This window comes from Odontesthes bonariensis, chromosome 22 (genome assembly GCF_027942865.1).
Source record: "Odontesthes bonariensis isolate fOdoBon6 chromosome 22, fOdoBon6.hap1, whole genome shotgun sequence".
Classification (NCBI taxonomy): domain Eukaryota; kingdom Metazoa; phylum Chordata; class Actinopteri; order Atheriniformes; family Atherinopsidae; genus Odontesthes; species Odontesthes bonariensis.
In genome coordinates, this window is record NC_134527.1 from 3,793,182 (window position 1) to 3,815,956 (window position 22,775).

Genomic DNA, 22,775 nt, shown 5'->3' on the forward strand with positions numbered 1-22,775 from the left:
GGCGATGTGACCGGGAAAAACATCCTCAACGTTTCAACGATATCCAACATTCCAGAGACACAATCTTTCTCCATTTTGGAAACGCACCTTACAGGATACGTGGATGTTTCAAAGAGTCACGGTGCACCTTCAACTCAACTCAAAGCAGCGTTATTGGCCAAACTTTTGGGAAACGTGCCTGATTGGATGCTAAGAACAGATATTCCTACCATTTGTAAACGTAACTCCGATAAATTTTCACATTTTTGGCGGAGAAAAGTTGTATGATTCAAGAAAACAGAAATGCAGACAGGAAATGAAATTAAAAAAAACTTATTTTAAACCTGAAATTTGATTTGATCAGAGAAATTGATTGAGCATAGAGCCCTACCGGACGGCATCGTTTCAGTACCACGTAACCCTCCGCCGCCATTTTTAGAAGCTTTCCATTCAGGGACCAGCACTACCAGTTCTGAATAAGCTAAATTGATCTTTCTGTTGGAACAGCTTTAGTAACCCTAGGTGTAAATTAAAGCCCCTTTTTTTGCTGAGACAAGGAGACTTTTTATATTCTGTTGGTTTTGGCCCAGCGGCTGTGGAGCTGTTACTGACAGAATTCATGGATGTTTTTTCAGCTGGAAGTTTGAATAAATGGTGCTCGACTTAAGAGGTTAAGCATACAGTCGGTTCTTTTTGCTGTACGCTGACGGTAGAACCGGCCCGTACAGCACGGCGTGATGTTGGTGGCAGATCGAGATGTTAGCTGTGGTTAAACTGGGGCTGGTGAGCAGGTTCTGGGTTTAATCGGTATCAGTATGATGGATATTGTGTGCGTGTTGCGATGCTGTGTTCAGATGCTGATAAAATCTGCTGATTCAGTTCTCCTTTTTCCTTCTCTGTATTCGAACTGTGCGGCGAGCTTTGAATATTTATGAGAAAAAGAGGTTATGATCGTCACACCTTTTTTTTTTTTTTTTTTAAAGCATCTTGTTTATGAAGATGATTAGATGAAGTGAACCCGAACAACCAGGATACCTGGATGATGCAACGTGGTTCTGAGTCTCAGGTTGGGCAGTGAAAACACATTGTTTTTTGGCATTTTTTTACGATAAATGAAAAAAATATCTGGAACACAGTTTAAATGATACATCCAGCAAATTATTTATTAGTTTTTTTCTGTTTTTCTAAGTATTTTTATGGGCTTTTTCTGCCTTTATTGGAAAGGACAGTGGAGAGAGACAGGAAGCGGGGGGCAGAGAGAAGGGGAACAACATGCAGCAAAGGGACATTTTTTTTTTCTACAAGTTAAAAAATATATGGAACACAGTTTAAATGATACATCCAGCAATTTTTTTATCTTTTTTTAAGTATTTTTGGGGGCTTTTTGTGCTTTTATTGGAAAGGACAGTGGAGAGAGACACGTAAACTGGACAATGTGTGCAGAGCATAAACAGGAAGTTTGAAAGGAAGAATGATGTCATGTCCAACATGATAATTGTTTTTGGACTGGGACGGTTTTTCAGCTTCACTTATGTTTACAGCCACATTTTCTCTCTTTTCTTTCTTTCTTTCTTTGACTGCACTCCTTCCTTTTTCCCTTTTCCCCTTTCTTCTCTTCTGTCTTTCTTTTCCACCTCTCATTTCTTCTGGACATCACATCCTCCTCCTGTTCACACACACATCAGTCCTGTTTTACTACATATTTACCAGATTACATATTCGCTGTCATTCCTGTTTTAATCTCGCCGTACTTAGCTGTCGCTCCTTCTCTTCGCACACACTCGTCCACATACACACAGCTGTCTGAAGTTTGGCAACGTTAGGCAGAGACGCTTTCAGGCTGAGGTCATAACTCTGAGAAAACAGGTGGCAGACCGATGTTGGAGAGACGCACACAGGCAGCATATACACACAGGAGAATATGTAAACACAGAAGTGGATGCATATGTCCCAACGTTAACCTTGGCTGTGTTCGAAACTACATACTATATACTGCATACTCACCGATCAGACAGTATGCAGAGCGTTTACCCACAATGCATTTCGCTCCTGCCTGAGCTGAAATCAGCCGGCCTGAAGCTGATTTCGCTTAAGCTCTAAACTCTGTAAACTTTAGCAACATTTAAAACATTTTCAGGTGAGAAAGTAGTCGTTTAGATCCCCAACGTGTTGAAAACCTGACAAAATACCGGCTATTTACAATTTTGTTCCCACGAATTTGGCGCTACTAAAGCTAGCCGCAGTGAGCTAACGCACTCTGGTTATTTTCACAAAATAAAATACCCGTTGCCTTTTATCATAGGGAAAGCCATTACCATACAATTGGTGCTTTTGTTTTGAAAACAGGAAGTGAACCTACCCTCGTTGTAGCTAGCTTGAAACTGCCGTTTTGACAGGAAATGACGATCGACGACGTCACGTTACGTTGCATCTTGGGTAGTTTGAGTATGAATAGTAACCTCATGATGCATACCCAACATTTCGGAGAATCTAGTATGCATCCGGGAAAAAAGTCAGTATGAGTAGTAGGAGTAGTATGCGGTTTTGAACGCAGCCCTTGTGTTGTTTAGCCGTGCTGTGAGCCGACGTCAGGAGGAGCTATTCTGCAGCAGAACCCTCCAGAAGATGGGGATTCTGTGATGTGACATTTAACTAAATCCGATCTGAGATGGAAGAAAAGGCATGACCGTCCTGACTCTGATTGAGTGCTCTGCTCTCTGATGATGCGTTTAAACCAGAGATACTCATTGCGCGGCTCCTCAAGCTTTAATTGACGGCTCGCAATCGCATAGTAGCTTATAACAAGATGGTAACAATAACAATACATTTCTTTCAAATAACATACAGGGAATACTGCACAGTATTAAGTATTTTTATTAAGTTTGCGTTTTTGTAGTATTAAATATTTTTATTAAGTATTAATTAAGGCTTAATGGTGTTTCCTAAAGGGGGCTCTGTTAAACCTGGCAACGCAGCCGCTTAAACCACCGTCACACTTGACTGCAGTGCACGCTAGCTCCTTTAGCCAGCGCGAGATGCAGGCACAATGGATCGGTTTTTAATTAAAAAAGGGCAAAAACCAGCACAAAAACCATGCTCATCCTGAATGTCTCACTATGATTACAACAACAAGCTACAAATACAACATGAAGAAAGTCAAGGACATGCACGCCAGCTTCCGTTCATCCCAGTTTTAAATTAAATGTGGTCTAAATTGAAAATGTATTGGCTGTGTTGTTTCTTTTTTTGATGTTTTATATGTAGAAATGCATATTTGCAAAAGGGGACTTTAGTATGTTGTGGTAAAAGTGGCTCTTCCCTTGATTCTGCTCTGCCAATGTGGCTCTTGTGAAATAAATAGTGAGTATCACTGAGTTAAAGTCACACTGGTTGTTTCACTGCTCAGCGGCTCAGTTTGAAAAGAGGCGAAGGGTTCAGAGAGCGAGGCCCCCTCCCTCTCGCTCCATTAGGCAGCCTTACAGTAAGCGGAATGAATCACAGTATGCATCACTTTGCTGCTGAACTCCATAATGCCTTTTAATTCCTTGAATACACTGAGTTCATTCCTTTAAGCCGATGGAAGTCCAGTGACCCCCTTTTTATCGTGTGGAAGGCCTTCAGAGGACGCTGGGATAGCAGCACACAGCGACTCTAATGGGGAATCGTCCGCATACTTGTGGCTTTGTGGTCTCATAACGAGTGGAAATGTTTGTCATGCCGCAGTCTGAGAGGTGGTACGTGTTGTCCTTTTATCGTGATCATTCATCCAGTGATCACCCCCTTCACCCCGTGGGCTTCCTGTTCAGATGCTGCTAAAATCTGATGATTCAGTTCTCCTTTTTCCTTCTCTGTATTCGAACTGTGCGGCGAGCTTTGAATATTTATTAAAGCATCTTGTTTATGAAGATGATTAGATGAAGTGAACCCGAACAACCGTGATACCTGGATGATGTAACGTGGTTCTGAGTCTCAGGTTGGGCAGTGAAAACACATTGTTTTTTAGCATTTTTTTTTACTATAAATCAAAAAAATATATGGAATACAGTTTAAATGATACATCCAGCAAATTATTTATTTATTTTTATTTATTTTTTAAGGCTTTTTGTGCATTTATTGGAAAGGACAGTGGAGAGAGACAGGAAGCAGGGGGCAGAGAGAGGGGGAACAACATGCAGCAAAGGGCCGTCCGATGCGAGACTCGACCCGGGGGATAATGCAACACATTTGTTGGGAAAGGAAAGGACGAAATCTGACTGAAAAGAGTACATTTAACATATAAGATATGTTGGAATTAGAGAAGTTTTTCTATACCAATTTTCCCTCCCGATACCGATTCCGATTCTTGTGCTGTGGGTATCGGCCGATACCAAGTACCGTTACTGTTATAAAAAACAGAAGTGCAACAGCAACATAACGAAATAAATCTAGGAATAGTTATTTAAAAAAAATTAAAGTGCAGCCACAATATCTTTAAATACAAATTAGTCATTTAAATAGAACTAGAAATAGAATGTGTTCAATTCTTCTTCGGCCCTCCAGAAGATGGCAGCACAGCGCAACTGTTTTAAGAGTGGTAAAGAATAACACTCAGTGGGGTCACATGGCACTGAAAGGATCGGATTATTGGATAAATTACAATCAGACTGAGTTATTAAGTGCATGTAGACACCTTAATCTGACTAAGAATGGGATCGGATCGGATTCAGACTCCGAGATAACTGGGTTGAAAGTCACTCTAAACCTGCTTGTAGACGCTGAAGCACGTGGTGAATCAGACTTTGCGTTCTGCGCATGCTCCAGATGTTTTCCCGGGGTCGTGACCCGGAAGTCAAAGGAGACGATGTTCCTGTTGTTGTCGCCGTCAGAAAGAAACAAACAACGCGATGGAGAATGCTCCGTTGGGCATCGAGTTTGTGCAACAAGCAGCTCATCACAGAGCAAATGTAGAGGGACGTAGCTTCATCTGGCTCTGCGTTCTCCATCTTTCTCCAATGCCTGAGTTTGTTGTTGTTGTTGGTGGTGAAGAGGTCAACAGGAAGTGGCTCTATTAGCAACAGCTGGAATGGGTACAGCGCCACCTATCATACCGGGGTATGACACGCTTTGTGCCTCTGATCCCATTCATTCATATATCCAAGGAGAATTACTCTTGCTCAGCTCAGTCTGATTGTAATTTAGCCAATAATCCAATCCTTTCAGTACCATGTGACCCCACTGAATGTCAGAGCTAACGTAGCTAACCACTAAATAGATTCCTTTTTTGATGAATTACGTGGTATCCGTTCGGTGCCTAGACTCCAGTACTTGCCGATACCGGTGCCAGCATATTCGGGAGTATCGGAGACATTTCTGTTATTGGTATCGGAATCGGAACGACTTTAGTTGGAATCATGAATATAAGTAAAAGTGGCTGTGAGAGGCTTTCCCAGCCAACACTCCTGTTCACACCAGACTAACTTTGAACAGAAAGAAGCCTGAAACTCTCCTACCGCTTAACCGCCAAGCGAAGAAGTTTCCAAACACTAAATAACTCTGGGTGTGTGATGCAAATGTGCACTTTTGTATTATATTCAGAATTTGAGGCGTTTGTTTTGTTGCTCTAACATATCATCCAGATGAATCTGGCTCAGATAAAAGATGATAAATGTTTACTTTTCCGCCCCACACCCGTCCCTTCGTCTCCCCGTTTTAATTCAGATTCTTATTGAATGTTTAACACGACGCTGAGTCTGCCACCTGTCTCTCTGTTTATCGTACAGAAAATGAAGAAATACATGCAAGAATGTCCCGGCACTGGAAAATGTTGCTGTACTTTTCCCCCCGTGGAAGTCCAACCTCAACACTAAGCTCTGTGTGTGTTGACGTTGCTACAGCAGGTGCTTTCTGTCAAGTGTTCGCTGTGCACAGAGCGAGGCTGTGCAGTTGGGAGAATGTTCCACTGTGTGTTCAGGCTGTTTGTGAGGCTGCAGCTCGGTTTATTTACAGTTTAAATCTGAAATGTGTATCTCAGCACTTCATTAAAACGGAGCGGGGGTTTTTTATTTTGTGATCTACTCTGAATCTTCTCATGAAAAGCTCAGAGTTGCAGCACCTCAGGCTGGACCCGTTTCATTCATTCGTGGAAAAAAAAGCTTGAAGATCGGAGCGATGAGTCAGCTATGGAATATTTACGTCCATATATCCACAGTTGGTGACAGTTTTAGATTAAAAAGGCAACTTTTTAACCTTCAGAGGATGAACCTGAAGCCTTTTCTCAGACCTTTTTAGCCACGTTCAACCCTCATAACCTTAAATTAGGGCTGGGCGAGTCAACTCGTTATATCGCGTTAACGCGTTAATTATGTAACGGCGATAAATATTTTATTGCGCATTAACTCAGGTTTTATTTTATTTATTTACTTTTTTTAAATTAAAAATAAAAAAAACAAAACATTTTTTTGAGGGCTTTTGTGCCTTTAATGGATAGGACAGTTCAGAGAGACAGGAAGCAGGGGGCAGAGAGAGGGGGAACAACATGCAGCACAGGGCCGTCCGATGCTCAACCCACTACGCCACAAACCACCCCTGTTTTATTATTTTTTTTATTATTGTAAAAGTCTGTTGCTCACAGGCTTTTATTTTGTACAAAGAGGACAAAGAGGTTCGATTTCTAAGTGCTTTAAACCATCTAAGTTTGATCCCAGAAGGCAGAAAATAAAAAATATGTGGCCGTAAATAAAAATGCTAACTAAACAAGTAGGGCTGGGCGAGTTAACTCGTTAATTATTTAACGTCGCTAAATATTTTAACGCGCATTAACGCAAGTTTTATTATTTATTCTATTATTGTAAAAGTCTGTTGCCCACAGGCTTTTATTTTGTAAAAGTCTGTTGCTGTCTGCTGTGGAACCGGAAAAGAAAGTAATTGGCGGATCCACCAAACATGGAGAAGGGTACGGAACTTTTACTCGGCCATTTTCATTTTAAAGTTCTTCCAGACGGCGGAGTCGACAGAACCAAAGTCATCTGTAAACACTGCCAAGTTGAATTGTCTTCTCAGCGTAGTAGTTCCAGTCTAAAATATCACTTAAAGGCAAAACACACAACTGATAGCAGCAAGTCATTCAAGGAAACAGACAGTGGAGCGAGGCTTCTACATAAAAACTACAGAAAGATGCTGATGTTAAAAGTGTGTTTGCACAACAAATGTTATGGCACTTTCATTCATATGGCAGCACATTTAAAATAAAACTAAATGCTAAAAGCTATACACTACTTTTGGATTCATTTTTGGATTTTGCGTACAAATGCGATTAATCGTGATTAATCAGGGAAATCATGTGATTAATTAGATTAAACATTTTAATCCAGCCCGACCTTAAATGCATTCTGTATTTAACAAGTTTAACAACAAAGCCCGACACCCCCCGGGTTCCTCTCCTTTCATCATACTGATCGTTGAAGATGAGTTTCCAAGTAATTCCACTTCTCAGCAGAGCAATGCGTCACCACAAGACTTTGTGAGATTTAGAGTTCATTTTAGTTGATGTTTAATGTTGGAAATGAAGCTTTTTATGAGCCAAAAGTCTTTAGTGTTGCAGCTGTATTTGGTGTCTTTTGTTTACTTCCTGCTCCGCTCTCCCCTTTCATCCCGCTCGGCGTGTTTTTTTTCTTTTCGTTCTGCGACAGTAACCGAAAACGACAATTTGAAATTGCAGAAAAATCCAGCTTAATGTGGGCTGAAGTATTGCGATTCGCAGCTGGTAAACGGACAGAGTTTGTTCTGCTTCCCTCAGACGTGCTGCTGCAGAGGCAGACTCGTCTCCACTGCTTACATCTGTGTGTGTGTGTCATCTCTTGACCCAGAAATTCCCTTCTTTCTCCTCGTCTTCCTGTGTAATCATTGCTTTCGCCCTCAGAGTTTTGAGCAACACGCGTCCCACTGATTAGCAGCATTGCAGCTGACAGCTCCTCCGCGCCTCCTCCTCTAATCTCTCACTCGGACTCTCTTATTATTTAAGTTGGTTTTAAAGCAACATCCATAAATGAGTGTCGAATGCACGACTGGATGAATAATCTCTGCGTTTCTTTGGGTTCGAATGGGATTCTGTTGATTTCAAAAGTTGTAGAATACCAAGGCACTCATCTTCTTTGTAGTTAAAGGGATAATCCGGAGTAAAATGCACTTTAGATCAATTTACGGGATGTTGGGAGTACATACGTTGAGTTGACATCAAAATCATGTCATTCGGATGTGTTTTGAGAATTTCGATATGACCGTTTTTAGCCAAAAGTCGTTACCCTGGAGGTGAAGGGGGCAAATCATGTCACCGCTACAAAACGCAATTTTTATACCACTTCTACAGCTCCAAACAACATAGCACTTACGTGGTAGTGAGTAGAGGGTCCCTAAAGCCAAACCGAAGTGTCCCGAGGTCTTCATGTGGTCGGATAGAGAGTCCAGAATTAATTTAATCAAGCCAGTACCTTTCCGGAAATGTGTCTGCTGCAGCTGCCGCTACAGACCGTGGTGAAATTGGTTTGATATTGGTTTGGAAAAAAAGACACCTTATTTCCTTATTGTGAATATCTGTCGAATATGATATGAAAATAAACGCTGTGGAGACACACCCACCTGGTGCGCTTCCGACAGCACGGGTGTTTTGATGCGTATATGTGTCTAGTGCTCCAATTATGATTGGCAGTCCAGCCACGGCATGAAAGTCCCTCTTAATCTGTACTTGTTGGACAGCGGTGTATGGGAATCTGATGTACCATGGGTGATAAACTGATGATAGCTTTGATGAGCAAGGGGAGTGCACGACTCACAGAGGACTGGGACACCCCCGATCTGTCTCCAATCTCCCTCTGAAAGGTTCCAGTGGCCAAAAGTCCAAGGGTGGTGAGGACCTGGACGTGTGGTGGAACTGGGTTTGATCGGCGTGTTTCTCTCTGGAGTTGTGGCTCCAGCAAGCTGCATATTTAGTCCTTGGCAATCTTAATCGCGATGTCAGCCATTTGTCAGTCTACACGTTCTCAGAACACACGCTCTCTTCCAAGAGCCTGACGCGCTAAGACATCCAAAAGTAGCAAGACGGCCACTGGTTACGCTTCCCATTGACCTTGTTATATACAGAGTCCAATTAACCTTCAATTAGTGCATAATTTAAGTCAAACAGAATAATGTCAGCATAATTATGGGGTATAATGTATATATTTATTTATGTTTGCTTCAAAGTAATTAAATATACAATCCATTAGTCAAGCAATCTTGATTTGAATAACAGCGGACTATTTTACGAAACTCCTACAACGGGTCTGGATCACTGTAAATTCTGTTCGTACCTGAAAGAAAACGTAAAAATACGAAAAGATTGGTGAATGCGCAAATTCCCCTAAATCACTCGTACGGACGATTTAAGAACAAATCTGTGCGTACGAACGGTTCTGGCATGAGGCCCAATGAGCTTCATTTGGGCTCTTTATTGATCTTTATTCTCAGCTCTCATCGAACTTTTGAAGCCTTGGTTGTCTTCTTTTGATTGGCAGCATCTGTTGGTGGAGGGCTGATTTCGGCCTAAGTTTTTAAGCCGTCAATACTCGGATGCCTAAAGTCTGAGGGTGTGGGTGTTGCCTGATTGCAGCTCCAGCAGCAGCAGATCAGTTTATGTGTAATTTATTTATATTGTTCTTCTCCATCTGTCTCCTCATTGAACTAAATTAAGCAAGAGAGAAGGAAGGCTTGTTAAAATATAAAAGCCCGCCATTAAAAATGTACGCCACCCTGTCTGTCTCCCTCTCTGCTGCCGCTTCACGTTTGGGAATCCAGGCGGTGATGAAAGGCAGAGAAAAGACGGAAAGGGAGACGAGAGGTGACGGATGAATAAAGGAGCAAAGGGACGGAGGGACCAATAGGTTCGAAACATTGTCGACATTTTGTGATATTTGCGCGACCTCGTCGCCAGGCCTTTCACTTTCAAAACAACTTTATTTGCACTACGGTGGCCACACAACTCCAGAAAAAGTAAAGCTACGAATGATTGATTCCATTAGAAGGACACCTTATTTATTGTTTTTGGTTGTTTGTGCATTTATTGTGTTCTAGTGTTAAATATTCTTTAAAAATAAAAGCTTATTTCTCTTTGAAAAGGTGTATCACTGGAAAAAATCAAAGTCTTACCAAGTATATTTGTCTAATTTCTAGTTAAAATATCTCATTACACTTAATATAAGACACAACTGCCTAACAAGCACCATTTCAGCCAGATATAGGGACTTGTTTGAAGACAATACATCTGGAATATCTTGTTAAATGAAAAAGTCGGAAAGAGTCGGATTTCATATGAAACAAGCTTTTTTTTTTACATTTGAAGAGGTTTTTAAGATAATTTCAAGATCACTTTTATCTCAAAAGTCCTAAATATCACATTTTATTTCAAGAAATCTTGACAAGCTGATTTTCACTAGTTCCATTGGCAGATTTTTTTGCTTATTTCAAGCAAAAACGTCTTTAATTTGTTGTTTTTTTTACTTATTTTTGGAGGGGCATTTTTTTTCCAGCACTTGAAAAAATCTAAATCTTACCAAGTATATTTGTCTCATTGAGTATCTCATTACACTTAATATAAGACACAACTGCCTAACAAGCACCATTTCAGCCAGATATAGGGACTTGTTTGAAGACAATACATCTGGAATATCTTGTTAAATGAAAAAGTCTTGAAAACAAATTGTTTTGAGTCACATATCACATGAAACAAGAGGTTTTTAAGCTAATTTCAAGATCACTTTTATCTCAAAAGTCCTAAATATCACATCTTATTTCAAGAAATCTTGACAAGTCGATTTTCACTAGCTCCATTGGCAGATTTTTTGCTTATTTCAAGCAAAAACACCTTGTATTTGTTGTTTTTCTTACTTATTTTTGGAGGGGCATTTTTTCCAGTGTACCTGCATTATTATACCATTATCATTGTATTAGATGAAAATTATCTCATAACGACGGTTAATCGATATTTGCTGGGGCTGAACCTCTGCTGCACACATTTAAAACAGAGAATGCTTCTGCACTTGAGACAAATCTTTATTCGATCATAGTGAGAATGCTTTAAGGCATTCTCACTATCAAGTTCCTGTTTCTCTTTTTTATTATTATTCCGCCAGTTTTCGGCACCTAACTACTCCTGCATAGTTTCAGCTATTTCTACAATTTTAGTATCAAAACGTTCAGCTCTTTCAGCAGATTCCTTCTATCATTTTTGGTGTTTTTAACTTTTACACTTTTTAAGATATTCAACTTTTATTCAAATTTTCCCGTCATTCAAATGAATAGAAACTGCTTTCAGCTCTTCCAAATCACCTCCCTCTTTCCAACCCAACTACTTCTGCATGCTTTCAGCTAGAGACACCATTCAAACTTTAAATGGGTCACAAAACATTCAGCTATTACCAACTGTTTCAGCTTTTTCAAATCTTCAGCCAATTTTGAAATATGACAGTTTGAAAAACATGAACATTTTGCTCCTTCTTGAATTTTTATGAATGAGCACACAGTTGAGTTTGTGCTGATAAGTTTCAAATTTGTCAGTTTTTTCAAACAAATTCCTCTAACTTTCATACAGTTTAACTTAGAGAAACAAATTATACCTTAAAATGTAGGAAAATCCGTCCTCTTTCAGCCAATATAACTACTAAAGAGCTCACATTTACAGAATTTCAGCTATGAGCCTTCAACCAAGATCAACCTCTCAAATTCTCTGACTAACTCCAATGTTAAGTTTGGTAGTACACAAAAATCACAAAATCCCTTCAACCAATACCTTAGCAACCGTTTTTACTGCTAAAATTGAGCTATTTTCAGCTTTTTTAGCACGGTCAGCTATCCCCATTCAGCTCATAAGCATTCTCACTGCTGTTTCGCAGGAACAGCTCTTTCTAGTTTCCTTTAGAGCCGCACGGAAACAGCGCCGCCTCCGTTTCAGCTGGAAATAACGTGGGTGCGAGCCTGATGTCAGGCTGAGTGGATGAAGTGAAATAAAATGGTAATTCAGCCTGATTATCACACCGAGAAAGGCTCCCCTCACTGTGTCCACGCTGCCTTCCAGCTGCCATTCAGCTGTGATTAGTGTTCAAAACCTTTAGAGGCTTTTAGCCGAATTCAGATCTATCATGGTTCGTATCTGTCAACTGCCCTGCTGATATGTTCAAATTAAAATAAAGCTGAGGAAAGGGAGGCTGTTCTGAACCGCAGGACGCCTCCAAAAAGCTGACTTCACACACACACACACACACATGTAAAAAAGAAAAGAGGGAGCCCATCTCGTGCCAAAACAGTGAGTCCCTGCTGGAAGCTGCTCGGAGCTTTGGGAATTAGAAATCCCACAATTAAACATATGGGCATTAAGATAATTGTCAGTTGTTGTGCTGTCATGTGTGTGTGTGTGTGTGGGGGTGTGTGTGGTAGACAGATGGATAGGATTCAGCAAAGTACGCGCACGCACATGTACTCAGACCGTATTTCCCTGAGAACACACGTGAAAATTAAAAGAAAATGTTTCAAAAACAAAGAGAAAAGAAGCAGAAACTGTAAATAAACTGTACAGATACGAAGCTGGAGTCAGACACACGACACTGAAAGATACGCAGGAGAGGTCGTGTGTTCGCGAGAGGACGAGATGATGGAGATCTTCTTAGAAAGGAGGAGGATGCCCCCTGCAGGGCAAAGAGGGAACTGCAGCGTCTGGGGAGGAAACAGTTTCAAGGCAATTTTATTTATAGAGCACAATTCGTACACAAGGCAATTCAAAGTGCTTCACAGCTACATAAAATCACAAGAAGGCAAAAAAATCATTAAAAAGAAATTAAAAAAAATAATAATAAAAAATTAAATTTAAAAATAATAATAAAAATTTAATTTAAAAATAATAATAAAAATTAAAATAAAAAAAAAATATTATTTTTTTTCCAGGGAGTCGGTTTTATTCCTCTGCTCTCCTGACACTCAGCAACAGGATGTTAACACGAGTAAAAAGTGAAAAAAGAGAGAGAAATAGTACGGTTACATCATACATGAATTTTTAGTTCTGATCATAACTACCAAATTATCAATTATTTTCAAAAAATTAACCCTTTAGATGCCAATTTGAACTTTTTAGCCCAAATTTTAAGCCTTTAGGTGCCAGTATTTTCAAAATATGGAATGCAAAGTGGAATTATTGAGTAGGGATAATTATGGTCTGGGATATGTCAATGATTAGCAACAACATTGATTTTTAGGGATTTTAAATTTTTTTGTTATGCCTGATTTTAAAAAAAAAAAAAAAAAAAAAAAAAACTCCTTAATTTCTGAAAAGGGCCATTTTTGTCCCTTTCTAAAATTATCCCCAAAATACCATATATTAATATTTTTTTCCACTTTTTTTTTCATAAATCTTTTATTCCACTTCAGTTCTGATCATAACTACCAAATTTTCAATTTTTTTCAAAAAATTAACCCTTTAGATGCCAATTTGAACTTTTTAGCCCAAATTTTGCCGGTATTTTCAAAATATGGAATGCAAAGTGGAATTATTGAGTAGGAATAATTATGTTATTATTATATGTCAATGATCAGCAACAACATTGCAGCAGAAATCTGATGGATTTATTTGCAGTGTCCCAACACACCAAATAGAAATCTATGAGGTTTAAAGCAATTAATGTGCTGAATAAACGTGTTTATAACAGGCGTAACAACATGGGATCAGTTAGCAGTTTTGTCTAATGTATGAGTTCTTGAATTGGCTGGCTCCCAAAGGCAAGAAGGAAAATTTCATTGGTCTTTATTTACTTTTAAGAGTATCTATCTTAATTTCCCTCAGTATTTAAAACAGCATCTTATAGCTTTCCGTTCACAGTACAGCCTAAGGCATACTGATCTTTTATTTTTCTATACTCCAAGAATCATATCTTTAAATCATCTTTATTTACTCTTTGTCAAACAACCTGCTCTTGTTTTTGATTTTGTTTTTCTGTTGGACTCCTTGAATACCTTTTATATTTATATTTCTCTACTGTGCTTTACTTTATGCCTTGATGTTGTGTACACAATGTGTGTTTGTACTGTATCGTATGTAAGAATATTTATGTACATGTGTGCATAGGTACTGGTTGGTGGATGGCTAGGCGTGGGGGAGCATTAAGTGTGAGGGATTGTGGGTATTTTTGTGTTTTAAATGTTTTGTATCTTGTTTTGGACTTACCTTTAATTATGATCTCACACTACTGATGATTATATATATGTTTTTGTAAGGATCCCCTCGAAAATGAGATGATGCATCTCACGGGGCTATCCTTGAAATAAACAAATACATTTTAAATGCTAAAACACACTGGAAAAAAATGCCCCTCCTAGAATAAATAAAAAAAAACAACAAATACGAGACGTTTTTGCTTGAAATAAGCAAAAAAATCTGCTTATGGAACTAGTGAAAATCGGCTTGTCAAGAATTCTTGAAATAAAATGTGATATTTAGGACTTTTGAGATAAAAGTGATCTTGAAATTAGCTTAAAAACCTCTTCAAATGAAAAAAAAAGCTTGTTTCATATAAAATGTGACTCAAAACAATTTGTTTTCAAGACTTTTTCACTTAACAAGATATTCCAGATGTATTGTATTAAAACAAGTCCCTATATCTGGCTGAAATGGTACTTGTTAGGCAGTTGTGTCTTATATTAAGTGTAATGAGATACTCAGTGAGAAAAATATACTTGGTAAGATTTCAATTTTTTTCCAGTGCATCTGAAATTATCCTAAAATGAATGAAATGATAAATTATTCTGTGACACCAACCGGCACCGAGCCACGTGCTGCTCAGGGTGACGCCTTCTTTAAGGCCTCAGAGTTGGATGTCGAGTCTTTGCTGTGTCAAACCTCTCAAATCTCTCTCCGTTCCCAGGTGGGCTCTCACAGAGAAGACGGCGGCAGCTTGCGTGGAGGACATTCGATGGCCGGTCAGGTGTCGGTTCCTCAGCTGCCGGTTCAGTCGGCCACCTCGCCGGACCTCAGCCAGCCGGACCCTTACCGCGGTGAGACCCCGGCACACCCGCCGACACTCAAGGCTTTAAACCGGCCTTTGGAAGACGATCACTTCCAATCAGACACATGTAGGAGAAAGAAAAAGTACCAGAGGCAGTTATTACGCAACATCCGCCGACTGGTTTCCCATCATGCACCTGTGCCACTCATGCAAACACACAAAGGCTGTGTTCGAAACCGTATACTTCTCATACTAACTTTCTGAGTTAGTATGTGAGTTTGAGTGAGCGAGAAGTTCCCGGATGCATACTAGATTCTCTGAAATGTTGGGTATGCATCATGAGGTTACTACTCATACTCAAACTACCCAAGATGCAACGTAACGTGACGTCGCCGATCGTCATTTCCTGTCAAAACGGCAGTTTCAAGCTAGCTACAACGAGGGTAGGTTCACTTCCTGTTTTCAAAACAAAAGCAACAATTGTATCCTAATGGCTTTCCCTGTGATAAAAGGCAACAGGTATTTTATTTTGTGAAAATAACCGGAAGTGCGTTGCTCACTGCGGCTAGCTTTAGTAGCTTTTTTTTGACATGAAGCTGTATGACATCAACATCATTTCTGAACATCTTCTTACCCCCTGCTGCGTCCTGTGAGCAGAGTTCCAGCCTCGTTTTGGTGTTGATGAAGGTAGTTCCGGCTGAGGTTTAAAAAATAAAGCGTCTTGCTTCTCAAAACAATATTCGTTCAAAAGAGTAAAACATTTGCATCACAAAATGGTTCTCCAGGAAAAAGTCAGACCTCACAATCGCTTGGCCCTATTTTCTCTCCCTTCGTATCACTGCCTGCTGTGCAGACCGAGCAGCAAACACCGTAACAGGCGCGGCTGTCGGCAGCAGGCAGTGATACGAAGGGAGAGAAAATAGGGCCAAGCGATTGTGAGGTCTAGCTTTTTCCTGGAGAACGGTTTTGTGATGCAAATGTATTACTCTGTTGAACGCATATTGTTCTGAGAAGCAAAACGCTTTATTTTTTAAACCCCAGCCAACTAGCCAGAACTACTTTCGTCAACGCCAAAACGAGGCTGGAACTCTGCTCACAGGACGCAGCAGGGGGTAAGAAGATGTTCATAAATGATGTTGCTGATATGGGATGTTATACAGCTTCATGTCAAAAGAGGCAAACTATCCCTTTAAATCGTTAAATGCACTGTTCTTGTGGCATCTTTTATGCGCTCTGATATTTATACTCTTACTTGGTTTAGGATTGTTCAAATCAAGTTTGGTTGTGCTTAACTCTGCGACATCGTTCTAAGTCGCTGTTCTATTTATGGTTGTTGTGTTAGCTGCTCTGCAAATCAAATTTTACCAGAAAAAGCTCCGAACTGAACTGAACTGAGAGCAGAAAGTGAAGCTTAAGAATGACGAAGGACGAACAAAAGAGCCGAGGAAGACGGGAAAGCAACAGAAATAGAGACAAATGTGTGAAATATAAGCTGTAAATGAGAGAATCGGGTTCAGAAACACTTCAGCACCTGAGCCGCAGGACGCCTAATGAAGGGGGTGAACAAATACGCCGCACGGTTGATATGAATAAGAAAAGTGCATGTGAGCTCAGTGCTCAGCAAATTAGCCAAGAGCTTGTTTTTAAAAGCTGAAAATGAGTCTTCTGGCAGCAAAGTTCAGCCAGCGGCGACCCCAGCCAAGTGTGTAATGAGGTGAGAGGGACAGAAACGCACACACTCTGGCAAAAGAAGGAGAAGCTGTTCCTTCCTCAAACACACTCGGCTAAGGGTGTGTATGAGCTGTAAATTAAATATATCAGAATGTTCTTGGCAGCAGAGACAGGATTATAAGTGCAGAGTGTGGTTTCCTTCTCTCAGTTTAGAAGAAATGTGATGTTTTAACATCGATGTTACAGTTTATCGATTGTGTGCTTTGTTGGTGATTTATTTTGACTTCTTTCAAGAAGGTTTTAGCTCCACTGGTGCATCGGAGTCATGAATATATCATTTAAAGGCACGGACAGATGTTCACGGGTCACTTTCACAATGACTTCAGTCAGTAAGACTCATGTTCAGCATTAAGAGATGAGTGAGTTTTAAAAGAATCCCCTCATTGTTAATGCTTTAACCCTCATACCTGATTTAAAACACAACTTAATTCATGAAAGGGGAAATTTTTGTCCCCTTTTAAAACAACTTAAAGACATCATGTGTTAATTTTTTTTTCATAGATCTTTTATTCCACTTCAGTTCTGATAAGATGGATGTCTATGGGAGCCGTTTCTGTACTCTGCCATTGCAGAAAAACTAAAAAGCTGTAAAAACTGATGTTGTAGCTCATCAATGACATATCCCAGACCTAATAATCCCCCATAGAATATTCCACTTTGCATTCAATATTTTGAAAATACTGGCACCTAAAGGCTTAAAATTTGGCCTAAAAAGTTCAAATTGGCATCTAAAGGGTTAATTCTTTGAAAATAATTGAAAACTTGGTTGGTTATGATCAGAACTGAAGTGGAAGAAAAAATTTATGAAAAAAGAAAAGTTGAAAAAATATTAACATGCGGTATTTTGGGGATCATTTTAGAACGGGGCACAAATGTCCCTTTTCGGAAATTAAGGAGTTTTGTTTTTTGTTTTTTTAAATCAGGCATAACAAAAAAATTAAAAATCCCTAAAAATCAATGTTGTAGCTCATCAATGACATATCCCAGACCTAATTATCCCCCATAGAATATTTCACTTTTCATTGCATACATTGAAAATATAGCAGTTTTTGTGTGTGTTTAAACAGAAATTGGTGTTTACCTCATATACACTGGTATTTAAAGGGTTCATTTTTTGAAAATAATTGAAAACTTGGTAGTTATGATCAAAACTGAAATGGAATAAAATATTTATGGAAAAAAGTGTAAGAAAATATTAACATATGGTATTTTGGGGATAATTTTAGAAGGGGAAAAAATGTCCCTTTTCAGAAATTAAGGCGTTTTTTTTATTTTTTAAATCAGCCATAACAAAAAAAATAAAGAATCCCTAAAAATCAATATTGTTGCTAATCATTAACATATCCCAGACCATAATTTTCCCTACTCAATAATTCCACTTTGCATTCCATATTTTGAAAATACTGGCACCTAAAGGCTTAAAATTTGGGCTAAAATGTTCAAATTGGCATCTAAAGGGTTAATTTTTTAAAAAATAATTGAAAACTTGGTAGTTATGATCAGAAATGAAGTAGAATAAAAGATTTATGGAAAAAAATATTAATATATGATGTTTTTAGGTCATTTTAAAAGGGGACAAAAATGTCCCTTTTCAGAAATTAAGGAGTTTTTTTTTCGACGCAATGAAAAATTTTATTGTTTATGATGTGTGTTTGAAATTCGAAAAAATAGTCAAAGATGCACAACTGGACCAAATATGATGATTATCACTATCTCCAGTGTGAAATTAGAGGAGAAAGTACACCCCAAGTGGAGAAAAATGTCCCCCATTAGGGATTAGGGTTAATATGCATGTTTTCCATTTAAACGATCTAAAGCAGCAAAAAGGCGAGTTTCAGGTGACAAAAGACACAAAACAAGCAAAGCTTTCAGGCTTGTTGTGGGTCAGATGTCGCTCAGCTGTGATTGGACAGCAGCTAATGGAGTTCACTGATATATAAATGTAATTTTGTACTTAATTTAGCCTCAGACTTCGACTTTGCTTTGAGTTCTTGGCGTCTGGTGCTGGCTCAGAGCTGCAGAGATGGCCAGAATGTTAAGAAAGCACGAGACCCGAATGGGGGTCGTGAGTGTGGAGAAGAAGAGGAAGAAGAAGAAGAAAAGCTTTCTTTGAAATGATGGAGAATCCCAAAATTTAGCGTTAGTCTCCACCAGTGTCATTTTATTAGTCAGACGTTCAGAAGAACAAAGTTTCTTATCACGGTTAACATCTATTTCACTGCAGAAACACACAGCCGGTTGTACATAAAGAGACGCACAAACTAAACACGGCTGCCACTCAAAGCTGCGCACAGAATGCTTCCAGTCAGGCAGACGGAGATTCAAAATGGCCGACAGTTGGCCGTGTGTACACGGGTGTGTGTTTGTGTGTTTGAGAACAGAGTGCTGGAGTGTTTTGTGTTGACTGAGATGCTGGCAGTGGCCCAGTGACGGATCCATACAGATGTCGAATAAAGACTGCTCTGTTCAGCCGAGGAGAGACAGTCAAAGGCTGGAGAGGCTTTACGCCGGCACCACAACGCTGCCGGGCCGCCATCTTGGAGGTTGGCTGGGTAATAAGCCGTGCTCAGCCGGGCCCAACATGTCGGCAGAATGATGGGGGGGGGGCTTAGCACATCCTGACATCGGTGTGTCCACGCTTCCCCTCGGGATCGCCGGCCTTTATTCTATACTTGATACTTTTTGTTGATGCTTAATAGCAGAAGCTTTTATCCGAGGCGACAATGGGCACATTCCCACTGTAAGAAACTTCTGCAGTTCCTATAAACTTTTCAGGAATGGGGACGTTTTTTCCCGCATTCGGACATACAGGAACTAGGGACCACGGCCCTCAGTTCCTGGAACCATTTTAGCTACTTCTCCGAGGCTACTTCCATACTGCATACTCATCGATCAGACAGTATGCAGAGCGTTTACCCACAATGCATTTCGCTCCTGCCCGAGCCGAAATCAGCCGGCCTGAAGCTGATTTCCCTTAAGGTCTAAACTCTGTAAACTTTAGCTACATTTGAAACATTTTCAGGTGAGAAAGTAGTCGTTTAGATCCCCAACGTGTTGAAAACCTGACAAAATACCGGCTGTTTACAATTTTGTTCCCACGAATTCGGCGCTACTAAAGCTAGCCGCAGTGAGCAACGCACTTCCGGTTATTTTCACAAAATAAAATACCCGTTGCCTTTTATCATAGGGAAAGCCATTACGATACAATTGGTGCTTTTGTTTTGAAAACAGGAAGGGAACCTACCCTCGTTGTAGCTAGCTTGAAACTGCCGTTTTGACAGGAAATGACGATCGGCGACGTCACGTTACATTGCATCTTGGGTAGTTTGAGTATGAGTAGTAACCTCATGATGCATATCTGCTTGTTTTTAATCATTTCAATTATTTTATTTGTTTCTCTTTATATTCTTTTATGTATTTTTAATGCTTCTTACACTCCCTGCTGCAATGCTTTTATTTATGTGAAGCACTTTGAATTATTTTGGACATGAAATGTGCTACAAATAAATTTGATTTGATTTGATTTTGATAAAGAGCGTCTCCACTGGAAAAAAATGCCCCTCCAAAAATAAGTAAAAAAACAGCAAATAAAAGACGTTTTTGCTTGAAATAAGCAAAAAATCTGCCAATGGAACTATTGTAAATCGGCTTGTCAAGATTTTTTTAAATAAGATGTGATATTTAGGACTTTTGAGATAAAAGTGATCTTGAAATTAGCTTAAAAACCTCTTCAAATGAAAAAAAAAAAGCTTGTTTCATGTGAAATATGACTCAAAACAATTTGTTTTCAAGACTTTCATTCAACAACATATTCCAGATGTATTGTCTTCAAACAAGTCCCTATATCTGGCTGAAATGGTGCTTGTTAGGCAGTTGTGTCTTATATTAAGTGTAATGAGATACTCAATGAGACAAATATACTTGGTAAGATTTAGATTTTTTTCCAGTGTCCAACCACTGCTTCCTGTTCGTCCTTCTCCTTCTCCGCCCCCTGACACCATAGAGACGGTGGAGCCAGCTTACCTGTAGTTTATGTCATTTTCTCTGTGCACCTTTGAACCTATCCTCTCCTCTGCCCCCCCGCCCTCAGCTCTGTCCGGAGGCCTGCAGGGCCAGAGCACCTCCTCGGTCAGCTCGGAGATCAAATCCGAGGACGAGGGAGACGAGAACCTCCTTCAGGACGCAAAGCACCTGGACGGCAAGAAGGACGACATGGACAGCAAGGATCTTAAATCTGTTGAGAGGTCAAGATCTAGGTAACCCCGCCTTTCAGACGTTCGCTTTCATCAAACCCCTCAGCTGGGCTGCGATGTGAGCTTTCCCAAAACACCTCCATGCTCAGAGTCCGTCTTAGGTCTGCGAGTCACTGCTGGACAGAAAGGTCTCCGGGTGACATGATGAGTCAGGATTATCATAGCATAGAGACAATACACTGGAAAAAAATGCCCCTCCAAAAATAAGTAAGAAAAACAACAAATAAAAGACGTTTTTTCTTGAAATAAGCAAAAAAAAAATCTGCCAATGGAACTAGTGAAAATTGGCTTGTCAAGATTTCTTGAAATAAGATGTGATATTTGGGACTTTTGAGATAAAAGTGATCTTGAAATTAGCTTAAAAACCTCTTCAAATGTAAAAAAAAAAGCTTGTTTCATATGAAATCCGACTCAAAACAATTTGTTTTCAAGACTTTTTCATTTAACAAGATATTCCAGATGTATTGTCTTCAAACAAGTCCCTATATCTGGCTGAAATGGTACTTGTTAGGCAGTTGTGTCTTATATTAAGTGTAATGAGATATTTTAACTAGAAAAGAGACAAATATACTTGGTAAGACTTTGATTTTTTCCATTATTACAGCCTATAGAATTACTTTACACTGGAAAAAATCAAAGTCTTACCAAGTATATTTGTTTCATTTCTAGTTAAAATATCTCATTACACTTAATATAAGACACAACTGCCTAACAAGCACCATTTCAGCCAGATATAGGGACTTGTTTGAAGACAATACATCTGGAATATCTTGTTAAATGAAAAAGTCTTGAAAACAAATTGTTTTGAGTCGAATTTCATATGAAACAAGCTTTTTTTTTCATTTGAAGAGGTTTTTAAGCTAATTTCAAGATCACTTTTATCTCAAAAGTCCTAAATATCACATCTTATTTCAAGAAATCTTGACAAGCCGATTTTCACTAGTTCCATTGGCAGATTTTTTGCTTATTTCAAGCAAAAACGTCTTTTATTTGTTGTTTTTCTTACTTATTTTTGGAGGGGCATTTTTTCCAGTGTAATCCATCTGGAACTGAAAAGAAATGCCGTAACACAGCAAAGACGGGTCATTTCTGCTTAGAAATAACACTGTAAAGGACTCAGAGCTGTGAGGGTTTTGGGAACCAGCCGCTGGACTTTGATGAAGTGATCAAGTGTGATGAGAAGCAGCTAAATTCATCAAACTTTTACTCAGAGCTCCTGTGCACACCAGGCGTCTCCCGTTCTGCACACAGCTGCTGGCGTCCAGCTGAGGCAGCAGTATTTAAATAGAGAAACGGGGGTTCCTGGTGGACACGCGGCTCCTGCTTGATCCCAGCCGTCTCTCCATGGCCTTGAGCCTGGTTTTAACTGCTTCTCACACAACAGAGTAGAGCCCACCGTCAATATTCCCAACGAAACGCCGTCTCTCTGCCTCGGGGCTGGAAAACCAACACCAACTGGGCTTGTTTTTTGGCAAGATATCCTTCAAAAAGGTTGTTAAAATGAGCCAAAAGACGTTAAACCCACTCAGTAGATTTAAATCACCTGAGCAAGTTCTTAAGTTTTCTGTTGGTTTTCCCACTTTGGATGCAGCTAAACAGCCTTCATTCCTCCTTTTTTACCTGGAGGACGACTGCAATCTGAACCATTTGGATCCCAAACCCAGAATTTGTACATGATGGTGGCGGCCATGATGATGATAATGATGCAAATGCTTTTAGAAGTGTCCATAAGGATCTTGAATAGAAACTGTTGCCCTTGCCGTGTCGCAGGGTTTGGGAAAGTATTGCAGTATGATAAGAAAAACAAAAAACATCT

At 39.6% G+C, this 22,775-nt stretch overlaps 1 protein-coding gene across 5 annotated transcripts in view; it reads left to right on the plus strand.

Moving 5' to 3' along the window:
* The window catches only part of tcf4 (transcription factor 4), a 297,188-nt gene that overhangs the window by 263,319 nt on the left and 11,094 nt on the right, over positions 1 to 22,775 (plus strand). For all 5 annotated transcript variants that reach the window (XM_075456126.1, XM_075456124.1, XM_075456125.1 and 2 more), the window contains 2 exons: positions 14,895 to 15,024; positions 20,797 to 20,950. In XM_075456126.1, the coding sequence (XP_075312241.1) occupies positions 14,895 to 15,024; positions 20,797 to 20,950 (284 nt within the window). The remainder of the gene's footprint in view (positions 1 to 14,894; positions 15,025 to 20,796; positions 20,951 to 22,775) is intronic.